Below are 15967 nucleotides of genomic sequence, written 5' to 3'. Positions count from 1 at the left end.
TGTGGGTGGGTTTCCTGTAGACAGAATGCCTCAATGAGCCATCAGGTCTCCTCTCAAACAGAACATCTAAGAAGGGTAGCTTGCCATCTTTCTCCACTTCCATGGTGAATTTGATGGCGGGATGTTTGGAATTGATGTGGTGTAGGAAAATGTTCAGAGCTGGGAGGCCATGTGGCCAAATGACGAAAGTGTCATCCACATATCTCTTCCACAGGGAAGGTCTGAGGGTGGAAGTCTGGATGGCGTCTGATTCAAATTTCTCCATGAAAATATTGGCTATCACTGGTGACAAGGGGGATCCCATGGGGGTACCCTCATTTTGTTTGTAGAAGGAGCCATTCCAAGTAAAGTAGGTATTGTTGAGGCAGTGCTTAACCAGTGCAGGTGTGTCGGGGTCTAGTCCATGTTTGACCAAATTTTCAATTGTTTCAATGGTATCAGGTACTGGGACCTTGGTGAACAAAGAGACCGTGATCTGATCCCATCCGTGAAGCATGTCATTCCTGACTTACAGTACCCCGGGGTTTACAAATTGAGTTGTACCTGCAGTGATTGCTATATCGGGGAGACAAAGCGACATGTCTCTGACCGAATTCGCGAGCACAAATCAGATTTGAAACACGGCAAAACGAATTCTTCTGCCGTAGCTGATCATTGTTACAACACTGTGGGTGATCACGATATAATTTTCTCCGATACCAAGGTTCTTTGCAAACCCACGGGTTTTTATCAGAGATTTCTTCACGAGGCAATCCAGATCTACAAACACAGACACAATTTCAACCGAGAAGATGGCTTCAAATTAAGCAATCATTGGAAAGATGTTCTAAATCGAACGAAACGTTAAAGGAATTTTTAATGGTACAGTATATTCATTCAATTAGTGGCATCCCAAACCCTCACGGCGGTGCTAATGTATTTTTGATGCTATTTGCGAGCGTGCACGGCTTTACATTTTTATACTAATTCCTTTGTCAAAGCGTTTTTTCTGTTTACCCACTCACAGCTTAAATGAGGCGACCTGCGCTGGACTTGTTTAATGGTACATTATGTTCATTCAATTAGTGGCATCCCAAACTCTCACGGTGGTGCTAATGTATATTTGATTCTATTTGCGAGCTTGCACAGCTTTACAACTCTCACGGTGGTGCTAATGTATCTTTGATTATATTTGCGAGCTTGCACAGCTTTACATTTTATGCTAATTCCTTTGTCAAGGCGTCTTTTCTGTTTACCCACTCACAGCTTAAAGGAGGCGACCTGCGCTTGACTTTTTTCACTCCAACGCTGTCCTCCGGACAGGTTGGTCCCTTCACCTGATGAAGGCCACTTCTGTCGTGGTCGAAACGTCGTGTTTTTTTTTTACCTACATGACTTTACTCAATAGAACCAAAGAGTATGGATCCTTGCAGTCACGAAAGCTTTAAATCTAGAATTGGTGTTAGTCAGCCTGTGGTCTGACTCAGCTCAGCATTGCACGTGCCAGCTCATGCCCACTGCTACCTTCTCCTGGCAGATTTCATGGCCATCTATTTATTTATTGTTTGCGATCCAGCTGGTCAGGAAGGTTGGACGATTACCAAGGTTGGCGATGTGTTGGATTATTACATCGGCGAGTCGTGAGAAATGGCGACGACTTGGGGGGAGGCCTTCATCCCGCAGTGTATGGACCACGGCTGATAATAATGATATTGATTTTGTTTTCACTTAACAATTCTATAGGATTTGCGTAATTTACTCCGAAGTCTTTGCAGTATTTCGGTATTTAATTTGAGTTATGTAAAGTTAAACTTCCATTACTAGCGGTGGTAGTGGTCTTTCTCAGACCACTTCATGATATACTAATACTGCTCCATGTCCACTCGGTATTGCTGTGGTGGATGCGTGTTGATTTAATTACAATCCTTCCACCGTGCTTACGTGTGTGTTTATTTAACTTTATTTAAACATCCCGAGTAGTTGTGGTAGCAACGGCGTTCTGTGATTCACAATAAAGGTTTTTGGGTTAGATCACGTAAGTATAAATGTGTCATAACTCTCCTCCATCCGACACAGCCAGTAAGCTTGATTTGGAGCTTTCGTGACTGAAGGAATTACTTTTTGGATCTTTCGGTAAAGTCACGTAGAAATAAATAAATTAAATAATAGAATACGACGTTTCGATTGCAACACAAGTAATCATCATCAGGTACGAATGAATGAGAAAAAACAAACCTGGTCAACTTAGAAATATAATGCAATACAACGTAATCAACCCTACCTGATTGATTACGTTCTTCCAAAGATTGCTAAATTTGAGAGACAAAACACGGACACGGAGACACATATACAGACACATCAGCAGAGAGAGACACACACATAGGCACACAGAGAAACATGGCCTCTGTGTCGAGGACTTAAATAGAGAGAGAGGGGGGCAGAGAGAGGGGGTGGGGTAGATAAATTAGCATGTCAATGAGAGCTTTGGAGCTTTCGTGACTGCAGGAAATACTAAAGAGAACATAGAGACACAGAGAAAACAAACTGAATAAAAAAACTTAGTAAAATTTGGGAAAGTAATGCAATGCAATGCAACACAGAGAGTCGGTCAACACACAATTAACGCATAGCCTAGTTGATTACGTTCTTCCGAAGATTGCTAAATTAGAAGTTAAGTGTAAAATTTGAGAAAGAGACAATACACAAACACGGAGACACAAAGACAGACACAAGCAGAGAGAGACAACACATTTACAATTTGAGTACGAGGTTTTGCTGGTAATTGCATTCAGCATCATCGGGCGATTTCGCAAATCGTACTCGAATTGTAAATGTTGTAGATTTACTCTCCAATACACGGGTGGGCTGAAGTAGTCATTAATTGGCGCATTTTGTTTAAGTGACAAACCTGACTGGATGTGTAGGGAGGTAGAGGGTTACTAAACATTTATACGTATGCGAACTAACACAAAAACCTTTATTATGAATAATATTGCTTGCAAAAGCCTACGTGTTAAACTGGCGTTCTGTTAGTCTGCTGAAACAGCGTGTGCACTGAGGGTGAATCTTGCGTGAGGATTGCATCAGGGACACCCTAGGCCACTGCAATTTGCATGTTTTCCAATTACTTCAACGATAACCTGATGGGAATTAATTGTTGAATGCTTAATTCCGACCTGCAACGGTTGTGCGTAATCTGATTGGGTTGAGTGCCATTTTACTGCAGGACTTTAACAGAGGCGAAGGCGTTCAAGGTGCTGAAGTTAATACGCCAAGCAATAAAAAGCCGAGCAATAAAACGTGCGGGGCGGGCATGCGGTTCGCACAGTTAAATTGTGTGGCACGACCAGGAAGTGGGGGTGGGGGGGCCGTTGATTTCCCCACCCAGAATGCGAAATCAACAAAATCAGATCCGATCCTAACGTTAATCACTGTCGCGGGTTTCACATTTCCATAACCTGTAAACAATTAACACATTCCTGTGGAGGGAGCTGGTAGGAACGTTGGGTTGCTCGGTCAATGGCCAGGGTCAACGGCGGCGTGGTGTATTCGCAAATATGCCCGACTGTGAGGGCGGGCACAAGCCGGCGTGAGTAGGTTAAACCTTGAGTTTTATAAGGACACCACGGGGTGACCAGCCCCTCCCCACCCAGCCCCACCCCTCCCACCACCCAGCCCCACCCTCCCCTCCCCACCCAGCCCCTCCCCACCCAGCTCCTCCCTACCCTCCCCTCTCCACCCAGCCCCACCCTACCCTCCCCTCTCCACCCAGCCTCACCCCTCCCACGTGGACAGACATCCACAGACATACACAATTAATCCCCTGCCTCCTGTGAGAATTAATCCCGGTTGGGCTTTCAGTCCATATAAGGGCACCACGGGGTGACCAGCCCCTCCCCACCCAGCCCCACCCCACCCAACCCAACCCCTCCCACCCCCCACCCAGCCCCACCATCCCCACCCAGCCCCTCCCCACCCTCCCCACCCAGCCCCTCCCTACCATCCCCTCTCCACCCAGCCGCACCCCTCCCACGTGGACAGACATCCACAGACATGCACAATTAATCCCCTGCCTCCTGTGAATTAATCCCGGTTGGGCTTCCAGTCCACTACGTTTCCTACCAGTAAAATCACGCTGTACACATCTGCCATCCACACGCACCCATTCTCAAGCGCTGTCCAGGCTCGGCGCTGCTGATATCTGTTGACATCCCGCACCAAAGACAAAGAACCCCTGTGTAGCCTTAATAGACTGTTGGAACAAGTGCTGTTCACAAGAAGCGCCTATGAAGGCCAGCACGGCACACCGAGGGGATGGGTGGCCAGCACCATGCCCGGGCGCCTTTGTCTCCCCAGCGGTGACATTTAAACATCGTACCAGGTTATAATTTGAGGCTGAGTTGACCTAGGGGAGCCGCTGTACGGGTTCAGATAATCGTCATTGGTGTTGACCTTGAGCGAGAATCGAACTTGGGTCGCCAGGTTCATAGCGCAGTGCACTAACCACTGCACCACCACTCTGCACCACACACGCGCATCCTACACCACGCACACATCATACACTACACACATCCTGCACCACAAAAGCATCCTGCACTACACACATCCTGCACCACACACATCCTGCACCACACAAGCATCCTGCACTACACACATCCTGCACCACACAAGCATCCTGCACCACACACACACATCCTGCACCACACACACACATCCTGCACCACACACATCCTGCACCACACAAGCATCCTGCACTACACACATCCTGCACCACACACATCCTGCACCACACAAGCATCCTGCACTACACACATCCTGCACCACACAAGCATCCTGCACCACACACACACATCCTGCACCACACACACACATCCTGCACCACACACACACATCTTGCACCACACACACACATCCTGCACCACACACACACACATCCTGCACCACACACACACATCCTGCACCACACACACACCCTGCACCACCACACACACCACAACTGTCTGCGCACCCACGCCCGTCGGGTGAATTCTCCCGCAGGCGGCGCCAACTGTGGAGTCCCTCGTGAGTCGGTCGACCAGCATGGAGAGCGCCGAGGGGTAGAAGTCCGTGTCTCCGTCCAAGGCCAGCACGTAGGTGTTGCGCTTCTTCCTCTGCGGCGGTGAACGGGGAGTAGTGGCATGGAGACAGATCAGCAACAGCGGTGGCATTACAGCCGTGACCTCGTACAGAGCAAGCAAAGCAACCCGCTCACTTAGCTCCTCAACCCCAACGCTCCTTCTCCAATCTCTAACAACCAAACACACAACGTATGCATGTTGTATGCAAGGAGGATGTCTCCCCCAATATTCAAATATGCTCAAAATGTCCCCCCCAATGTATTGCTATAAAATACATTTCTGTTTATATGATTGTGGTTATGGTTGTACTTTATTAATCCCTGATCTCTGCCATTACATACAATGAAACAAGAAAAGGTAAATAAGAAAAAACAGAGCATTGGAATACAATACACTATTAGACATTATTGTAAAAAAAAGTCCTATGTGTTAGTGAATATTTTTTATATATTTTAGGCAGGAAATGGCAGGAAACGAGTATTCAAATTAAGATTTTTTTTTCTGGGGGAGACCCCCTGGAAGACTTAGTCCCCCCCAATGTTGACTCCATGGCTACGGCCTTAGCTGTATGTATATTGTATGTATGTATAACTTCTTTCGCATCGTACGTAGCCAACCATGTTCGTCAGGAAAGGATACAAACTAAACACAAACTGCTTTTCACAGAAATGAGTGTTCAAATAGATTATTTAAAAGTGCATAGCTCCAGTGGATTCCTAATAACAACCACGCGAGTGGAGAGTTCGTTTCTATCTGCAGCGCTACAACCTCTGGAAACAACCTCCCTGAAGCGGTGCGCACACTCGACTCCATCGTCACTTCATTAAGTGACAACTCAACAGCAACAACGTGGCTCTTTTCGCTTGCGTACACCAACAACTAACTCCGGTCATCCTCGCAACAGCGGCTTTGGGCGAGCCATCGAACAAAGATGGGTACTGCATCTCGCGCTTTCAGATGCTCTTCTACGGTCGTCTGGAACACTCTTCCTTCCGATATTAGGAAGCAACTGGAGGTTTGCACTTTTAAATAATCAATTAGATTGAAAACTACATTCTCTAGAACTGCTTTTTGTGTTTGGTTTGTTGTCCTGCCCCCACACCTCCGATTAGCACGGTTGGCTACGTACGGTGTTAAAGAAGTTAAACATAAATACAACTAAATTTCAGCCGCAAACCTATTTTACACTTCTATTTTAAACAACTGTAATAAGTGTATATATTTTTTTATTTTTGTATAGAAAGTTATATTGCTATTGTAGTGACCTATATTGGGTCACTACGGCGTTTAGCGCCAGTGCCTGACAGAATAGGGGAACTGTGCGTGTTAGAGCCTCTCCCTGGCACCAGAGTATGTTTGGCATGGAAGGGTGCCCTACGGGGCATGCTTCTGGTGACTATCAGAGAGAGGGCAGTTGAGGACGTGACAGTCTAGGTGAACCCGAGAGGGCACGTGACCAGGACAGGATAATGAGGGGGGCCAAAAGGTGGCGAGAGGGACACGTGATATTAGGCCCAGAACCTTCTGGTAATATCCAGAAGGGTGCGTGGCCGAGGACGGAGCCAGGCCACGCTCAGGGGCATAAAAGGGAGGTCCCCAGAGCCGATCCAGGCTGTCTGTTGGAATGGAACGCGTCGGTGCTACGCCTCTTCGATCCTCGGTCGTCGGTCTTTACGCTCGGCATCGTGGGTCAGGCAGTGTGTTACTTACTGACCCGGTTATGTAGTTACCCCGTTGTGGTCTAGTTACCCGTTGTCGTCTAGTTAACCTGCTGTATGTTTATGTAGTTACCCTGTTAGGGTGTAAGAATAAACGTGTTGCCTCCGAGTTCAAGTGTGTGCCTCCGTGGAACCCACTACACTATTTTGAGTATCAACGTGATGATGGCGCGTTGAGTGACAGATTGTGCCATAAAAGACAACCAAAGATTAACTTCTAAATGTGCCGACTCTGCGTGCAGAGACACGCATAGTGCACGCTATGACTGGGCCTCGACCCGGAGGGAAAGGACCTGAGAGAGAGAGAGACCCTCTAACAAACGAAACAATTTAAATTCACTAGGCAAGACCCACTGAGCAATTAGCTCTTTTCAGAAGCGACCTGGCTATCACAAATAATAGCTCAACAAAGTGGATTATCACTTGGATATTTATAGCAGCCAAATACACGAAATGCGTGATGTTGATTCTAAATGTGGAGGGAAAAACCGGAGGACCCAGAGATATATCCATGCGGCCAAGGGGAGAGAGACACGTAAACTTAAAATATGCAGGCATCAGGGTCGGGATCGAACGCAGTGCCTCCTGCATACCAAGCGAGGTAGTTAACATCTCGCCATGGCGGTACCCTAGCAGGGTGTATTTGGCCTACACTTCCACACTGCTCCCACGTCTTGGGAGAAGTATAATTGGATGGGCAGCTTGCGTGCGGTTCGCGTGCGGTGGGGTAGAGTGCGAATACTCACACTCTACCCCACCGCATGTAGAACTGCCCATCCACGGAATGTGCAGGGCCTACCCATTTATACTGCTAAGTTGAAAGTGGCCTCCCCTATGTCGGCTTAGCCTTAAATGAGTAAACATTAGCACTGGCGAGAAAAAGGCGGATGGGCGTGGTGTTGGACACACGACCCGCTCGTGTGCCATCCCACCCTTAACAAGTGCTCGCTAACAGCACTTGCCTCAACAGTCTGTTAATGGATATATGAGGCGTCGTTGTCTTTGCAGTTTACAAAATCCTTACCTCTACCCATTCCTCTTGTTCATCTTTCTTAACTGTGTGGATCTTGCGGTAGATCTTCCAGCCAAGGAGGTAGTACAAGTACATCACCTGTACAGAACACGTCAAGGGGTTTAATAACAACAATCACCATCAGCAGCAGCAGCAGCCGTGATTGATCCACTACTGGATTAAGACCTACCCAAGTCGTCGCGATGTTTCATGAGATCCTGAGTCGTTATCCACCCAGAACCTCTATTACCGACTGATTCCATCGCTCCATCTCCCCAGTGGTCACTTCTCTGCAATGAGTTCCATTCTTTGGCTGCCGCTCCGTTATTATTCTCGACCCAATGGCCATGACAGCGCGTGCTGCTCAAGTGTAACTCAACAGCGCCACCAACCTTCCCCCCCCCCCCCCAGTCGTGGATAGAAGGCAATAGAACAACACGCAAATGAGTATCGGCGTGAGATTGCTGTGATACATCGATAACAACCCTGGTGCAGTCATCATCATCATAGCACTCAACGGGTAACACCACGGAACACCAAATCAATCGAGTCGGGGAACACTCGGTCACGGACAACACTGCTGTGTGCAACTCGTTTACAGCACTTGCCCCAAAAAGCCTGCTGAGCCTATACGGGGTATCTTCGTCTCTATGGTGTGCACTGATTCGCACGTGAAACGAATTATTAATCATCACGTGATTTAATTTCAATATGAAAGCATGACTCTCGAGGTAGCATACAGATGGCTTCAATAGATGTGAGCTATTGCCATCTGCTTCTTACGGCTGATGCTGATGTCGACTCGTAGAGCGAGCTGTAAATTTACATCGAGGTGGTTGACGATCCAGATGATTGCGTCAGAAGTAACGGAGTGGCGAATCATCGCTGCTGTGATGATGCCTCTCCCTTCATTCGTGTTGTGAATCGGGTCTTGAGTCGTTGTGTGTTCAGTCGCTCTGTTCCAGGTGGTGACCACTGTCGATGTTAGGAATGCACCGAAGCTGTGCACTTTTAACTCTAGATTGGATACTAATTTATTTAGAACTGCTTTTTGTGTGTATTTATTTTTATCTTTCTCTGTACCACCAATTAGCATGGTTGGTGAGGTACAGTGCGATAGAAGTTCAACATACATACGTATCGTCGCCGGACACTGACCGGAGATATTTACTTTCCCAATTGTGCATAATCGTCATCATCATGTATAAGCACATCAGCTGTTGCTGTTGCTACTATGCTCTAAGTGTGGATGCGGTTGTAGGGTTTGTGGCCCAATTAGATTTGGGGCAGAAGATCTGAAGCCCAGGGATGCAACAAATACCTGGGACCAGCGCTTGCGGTGGCGGATCATCTCCTTGTCTTTGAGGTGCACGCACAGCGAGTTGCCGTGCGGGAGTTTGTAGGAGAGTCGCGCTCCGTACGGCGTCTGAGTCCTCTCCATTGAGGGCGCCTCTTGTGGAATCTTCGAGTTTTTCTCAAAATACCTTCACATCAGCAGCAGCAGCACAAGCCAAAGAGAAGACGTGCCCCAATTACTATGTTCCATTGCTGCTACTGCTGTCATATCTGGGATGAAGTCCCAGTTGCCACCTCACTGCTGCACTCGAATTTGTTTTAAATAATTTTAATTATTTTGCTGCTATAAATTTCCACATGATACGCCACTTCGTTACGCTATCATTTGCGGCCAGTGCGATTCTAAAAAAAAGATTATACCTCAGTGGGTCTTACCTGGTAAAAAAAAGAATAGTTTCGTTTTATTTGTGATCTGCTAACCTGTCCTATACTTTCCACTCCCATCGTGTTGTTTGTTGAGGTAACGGTCTGACCCGCCCCTGCTGGACATCTGTGAAATAGAGCTTTTAGCTCATCGAATTCCTCCTGCAGTATAAATACATATTCTGATTCGGAATTGAGTAAAGCAGCAGCAGTCGTGAGTGACTGATGATCCAGCACTCAAAGATTATTTCCCAGTAGTTTGCTCGCTCTCTGCCAGTCAGTCGCCTGCGTATCTCACTTCTATCGCTACTACTCTACAACCATTGTTACTGTTCACACGAACTTCGCTGCTCGATTGCTCCACCCACGGCGAGGGCCTCGGTCGCCCAGACTGAGTCGTCTCGTTGCCCAAATTCTTACCAACGCACGAACAAAAGACAAAGATCCCCCCGTATAGTCTTCAACAGAGTGTTGGGGCAAGGGCTGTTAGCCAGTAACACCCATGAAGGCCGGCCCGGCACACAAGGGGGTGGGTGACCAGCACCACACCCGCCTGCTTTTATCTCCCCAGTGCTGCACCGTTTGTGTAAATTATGTTAAGCGCCTAGTCTGCTCTACAGCAAGGTTGGCTACGTATGGTGCAAAAAATAGTTCAACAGATGAGGTTTCTGCTCAATTCAACACGCGCGTGAACGTCTATCTATCACACCGCCCACCATAGTGTCTCTGTTTGCCGGCCAATTGTCAGTTTGTGCACCTTCGGATTTGCACTCAACAACGGTGATGGTGACGCAAGGAAGGCATTGGTAGCCCTGTGATCCGCACTCACGACGTTCATCTGCGTGACCATCACCAATCATCGTCATCGTTCACCATGATCTATTCACTTCTGAACGAAGGCATCGGCGCAACCTGTTGCCATCCTTCCCGTGGTCTCTCGCACCACGAGATGAGCTTAACCACCCCGTGTCTTCCCGTGCTTTGTTATTACAAGGCCCGTGCCTCTATCCATCCATCCCTCCCTCCCTCCACCCACCCACCCAGCTCATCACTACCACAGAATAACATCCGGTGCACTGACCGGCACACTTCAGCGATGACGTCCGTGAGGCTGGTCACGAACTGGTTGAGCACCATGCGATCTCCCTTCCTCTCGAAGGCGTCGTCGAAGTAGATGTGAGCCGAGAAGTCGTACGGTTCCCGCTTCACCGTCTTCCCCTCCTCCTCATGATTATTCTCCTTGTCCCTCTTCTTTTCCTCCTTTTCCTCCTTCTGCTTCTTTTCCTCATTCTCTTTCTTCCCCTTCTCTTCTTTATTTTTCTCCTTCTCCTCCTCCTTCTTCCCATCCTGCCCCTCCTTCCCCTCTTCTTTCTCCTTCTTATTCTCCTTCTTCTCCATCTCCTTTTTCTCATTCTTCTTCTTCCCTCCGCCGCGGGAACCGACGTTGAGATCCTTTGGCTGACTCCTGTCCAGCCTGGCAGCAACAAGGGGGAAGGGTCGTTATTGTTATCCCGCCACACGCTCCCCATCGAGTCAAGGTCATGGTACAGCATCGCTCTCCTCTGCAATCGAGCGCTCTCCCAAGGTCTCCCACCGAAACGTTTCCTACACCTTTCTCATCCCACTGATCACAGCAAACTTCCACTGCATCCTACTGAGTTCAACTCACAACGACCTCTACCCATCGCCGGCACCGGCTTCTGGATGAGTGCGTTTCTCTGTAGCTGTACCAGTCAGCAGCCGTCTGGAGCTCTCTCTGTATCTCCCACTGGTGCACACGCAGCAGCAACCAAGAACCAGACTCTAACCCATCCAGGCTCTCATCTGTCCAGGATCTCACCTGGTTGAGGCTCTCACCTGCCCAGGCTCTCACCTGTCGACGCTCTCAATATTAGCATGCATCATAATAATTTTTGTTGCGGGAGCCCAGACGTGTTAACTCAAGAGAAGTTTACAGCTTGCACAATTCACAAACATCGTTCAATGGTCACATACAAAGAACGGTCCGCGTTAAACACGATCAGCTGATTAGTTGCGACGTTCGAAGGAGGGCAAATGTTATCGAGGTTAGTAACGCGCTACTCCATGTGAAGATGTCATATTTACGAGCATCCAAAGTAAATTGAAAATACACCACCCACAAATACTGCACTGCGTGTAAGCGGTTAAATGTCCAAGGTCGAAATATGACGGTCGTATATGCGACATGGTAATATGGCATTGCTGTAGATTGTCCAAATAAGAGCCACAGTAATGTGGTTCTATTTTGTTTAACATTTTTTCACCTGCATATGCATTGCTGCATATATCACGATATATTTTTTTCAGGACACTTTAAACGTGCAGTTTAGATTAATACCCTCAAATCTCGTTGAGCTGAAGGGAGGGACGCGGTAGCATGGTAGCCTGACTGGTGTGGTGCCTTGCAGAAATGAATGTACGTATGTGTGGTGGACTTATTTCACACCATACGTACCCAACCAAGATAATCGAATGTACAGGAGAAGGACAACAATCTAAACACAAAAATAAATTCTGAAGAAATTAGTTGTCAATATTTTTTAAAAGTACATAGCTCCAGTTGTTTCCTAATATCGGAAGGAAGAGTATTCCAGACGGCCGCAGAAGGGCATTTGAAAGTGCGCGGTGCCGTGACCACACCTCATCTGCATATTCGCGAGGGACCCCCACTGGCCCTTGGGATCCGGCCGCTTGATGGAATTGGGCGATAGGGAATATACCACCTCAGGATGGACGAGATGATCTTCGTCATCTCCTCTTTGGTCTCGTGCCACATGGTTGCGCACAGGTAGATCTTCACCCTCTCTTGCTTGTGGTTGCTAGAGGATACAACGAGAACGTGAAATCATGTTCAGATTGAGAGAGGGAATCGCAGAGCGCGGGTTCTCTGTTTTATGCATTGGGCATATTGTGGGATGGACATATTTCAGTCTGTAGAACAGAAGGGCAAACGTCACAAATCATCATCATTATGAAATAAATTCAGAAAGAAAAAAATCCTGCTTTGATTACAATGCTCATACTTAACCTCCGACACTCAAAACACGTAACATAGACAAAGGCATCGATCAGACTAACACAAACTAAAAACAAAGATCGCCCATAGAGCCTTGAGAGACTGTTGGGGCAAGGGCTGTTAGCGACTAGCACCGATGAAGCGGGAAACGGGACTTGAGGGAGTTTATGGCCAGTCACACAGACACACACCTAGTCACACAGACACACACCTTGTCACACAGACACCTAATCACATTTACACCTCGTCACATAAATACAGCAAACAAAAAGAGTTCCCCTGTGTAGCCTGAACAAACTGTTGGGGGACGTGCTGATAGCGAGCACCTATGAAGGCCGGCACTGCACACAAGCGGGTGGGTGGCCAACACCACGCCCGGCCGCCTCCCCAGTGGTGATGTTTACACACCACACCAGTTACTAATTTGAGCAAGGGGAGGCCATGACCTATTCACACACACCTACTCACAGAGACACCTAGTCACACACACACTCCTACTCACAGAGACACCTGGTCACACACACACACACACCTACTCACAGAGACACCTAGTCACACACACACACCTACTCACAGAGACACCTAGTCACACACACACACCTACTCACAGAGACACCTAGTCACACACACACCTACTCACAGACACACCTAGTCACACACACACACCTACTCACAGAGACACCTAGTCACACACACCTACTCACAGAGACACCTAATCACACACACACACCTACTCACAGAGACGCCTAGTCACACACACACACCTACTCACAGAGACACCTAGTCACACACACACACCTACTCACAAAGACACCTAGTCACACACACACACCTACTCACAGAGACACCTAGTCACACAACCGCCATTCGCCACTAAGTGGCGGTGACGTCACCACGACGCTTGTGCCAGGCCATGTGCACCTTGAGGCCACGTGAAGTGTCGAATGCCCGCTGGCAGGAGGTCACGGGGCAGACCCAGGTGCTACGGGTCGACTGACTGAGATGACTGGCTGATGCACCACCTGTGCCAACCTGCTGTGCTTTAGCCACACGGCGCTCGGCTCGTTGTTGTGAGCGTCGCTCCTCCGCCCTCCGTTGTTGTTGGAGGACGACTGCCTCCAACTGCCCAGTAGCATCCTTCACGAGCCTCCTCCACAGAGGCCGATCTTGACACCGCTGGTACCAGTCATCGGCAAGTCCACTCAGCTCCACGTCCCCCTGTACCACATCACTCCATCTCTTCTCTAGCCCGTGCCGCGCCCGCCTAGCCCCCTCGATCCGGCCGAACAAAAGCCGTTTCGACATGCGGTGGCTGGGCATACGGGCTACATGAACCAACCTAGTCACACACACACACCTACTCACAGAGACCCCTAGTCACACACACACACCTAATACCTAGTCACAAATTTCTCATAGTCACACACGCTCATAGTCACACAGGCAAGTCCAATACACCGCACCAACACCAACATACGGACCTCCTCTCCTCCAGCACCACCTCCTCCTCCTGCTGCTGTTGCCGCCGGTTGAGCAGCAGCCCCGCGACAAGACACGCAGGCTGCGGGGTGCGGCGCACAAAGAGCTCGCGTGTGCGCTCCATGCGCGTCGCGTCATCTGGGCGCAACGCGGGTGCCGCCGCCAGCAGCAGCGCCGCCAACCACAGAGCCCCGGCGCCGAACGTGGCCACGGCGTCTACTGCGGAGTCCTCACCGGCGCCTACGAACGAGCAGACGGCGGCGGCCGTGCGGTCGTAGAAGAGTGAGGCGGTTGCGGGCGTCGTCCGCTCGGAGCCGTTCCACCGTCGGACCGACTCGCAGTCGTAGCGAGAGTCGCCCGAGGCGTCGAGCGCGAGGTGGAGGGCAAAGACGACTGCCAGGGCGGCGGGCGTAGCGAGGCAGAGCGGCACGGCGAAGCAGCTCCCCTGCTGGCGGATCTTGCAGGCGGCGTTCGCGAGCCACTTGCAGAGGATGGAGGCGCCCACCTGCACGCCCAGCAGAGCCAGGGCGAGCGCAATGCTCTCGCGGTGTTCCGCGATGCCGCCGATGGCGCTGAAGCTCCTCCACTCGCCCTCGACGCCCGCGTCCAGCAGCACGACCGCCACAATGATGAGCGTGCGCACGAGCGAGCCGTAGAACTCGGCGAGGTTCCGCGATTCGCCGATGGCGTCGCGGAATTCCCGGAGCCAACCGGCGGGCAGGAAGTTCTCCCACCACGACAGGGACACGAGCAGCAGGCTCAGCAGCAGCAGCGCCAGGTGCGCGAACCTTCTTGCCTCCGTGGAGCCATCGTCGGGCGCCACCAACGCCGCCTTGGCGACCGACAGCGCTAAGGCAACGAGACAGCAGCAGAGGGAGGCCAGACTCAGGAGCTTGGACGTCCGGGGCGGCTTCCTGCGTCCCGTCCACCTACCGGCGAACTGCAGCGCGCTCGGCACCAGGGTGACACCATTGAGGAGGAGGATGCTGCTGAGAAGGTTCGCCGACTCCGCCGGGAGGACGACGATGGCCATGAGCGCCGCTCCGAGGCCGATGAAGCCTTCCAGCAGGCAGTTCTGGGTGACGCCCAAACAAACGCAAGGACATTGAGACATAGAGAGATTGAGGATTGTTGGAATGGTGAAGCACACGCCAAACAAACGCCGGCGCTATTGTAGGTTGTTTTTTAAAGGCCTAATTGTCCTCTTTGTACAAAACAGGTGACAACTGCGCTGGCCAACGTTGGTGACGCTTGGGAAAAAATCAACCCCCACTGATGGACATGGCCCAACGTGGATTAACGACAACAACAAGACCTCCTTTAAAGGAATGCATACATCAAGGCCCCGCAGAGTTTGTTATTAAGGTTGTTATTGTTTCTAGATTTGAAGCTTTCGTGACTGCAAGGATCCATACTCTTCGGTTCTATTCGGTAAAGTCACGTAGGTAAAAAATAAAAACAAAAATCACGACGTTTCGGCCACAACACAAGTGGCCTTCATCAGGTGAAGGGGACCGTACTGTCACGAGGACAGCGTTGGAGTGAAGACAGTCCAGCCCAGGTCGCGTCCTTTTAAGCTGTGTGGGAGGACACAAAACGCTTTGGCAAAGGAATTAGCATAAAATTACCGTAAAGTGCAATAGGACCGGCAAGAAGGGGGGGAGAGGGGGAGGGGAGTGTGAAGGGGAATGACCGTAACGTAGAGGACCGGCACGGGGGAGGGGGGTTTACAAATGTGGTGTGAAGTGAAATAAGCTGCAATGAAAGTTCGGTATATCACTACTTGGATAAATATACTGTACCATTGAATTTAGTTTAATGTTTGGTATGATTTAGAACATCTTTCCAATGATTGCTTAATTTGAAACCATCTTCTCGGTTGAAATTGTTTCTGTGTTTGTAAATC

General features: G+C 49.5%; 1 protein-coding gene across 2 annotated transcripts in view; it reads right to left on the bottom strand.

Annotated features, from left to right (window-relative positions):
- Positions 1 to 15241, bottom strand: part of LOC116957729 (uncharacterized) — a 39244-nt gene extending 24003 nt beyond the window's left edge. For both annotated transcript variants that reach the window (XM_076058203.1, XM_076058204.1), the window contains exons 1-6: positions 14064 to 15241; positions 12290 to 12385; positions 10627 to 11019; positions 9148 to 9310; positions 7839 to 7925; positions 4988 to 5129 (exon numbers count right to left, since the gene is read on the bottom strand). In XM_076058203.1, coding sequence (XP_075914318.1) covers positions 4988 to 5129; positions 7839 to 7925; positions 9148 to 9310; positions 10627 to 11019; positions 12290 to 12385; positions 14064 to 15175 — 1993 coding nt within the window. In that variant the 5' untranslated portion in view covers positions 15176 to 15241. The remainder of the gene's footprint in view (positions 1 to 4987; positions 5130 to 7838; positions 7926 to 9147; positions 9311 to 10626; positions 11020 to 12289; positions 12386 to 14063) is intronic.
- Positions 15242 to 15967: the final 726 nt, after the last annotated feature.

This window comes from Petromyzon marinus (genome assembly GCF_048934315.1).
Source record: "Petromyzon marinus isolate PM22_M1 ecotype Great Lakes invasive population chromosome 68 unlocalized genomic scaffold, UKy_Petmar_22M1.pri1.0 chr68_unloc.1, whole genome shotgun sequence".
NCBI lineage: Eukaryota > Metazoa > Chordata > Hyperoartia > Petromyzontiformes > Petromyzontidae > Petromyzon > Petromyzon marinus.
This window is presented reverse-complemented; position numbering and strand designations above follow the sequence as displayed.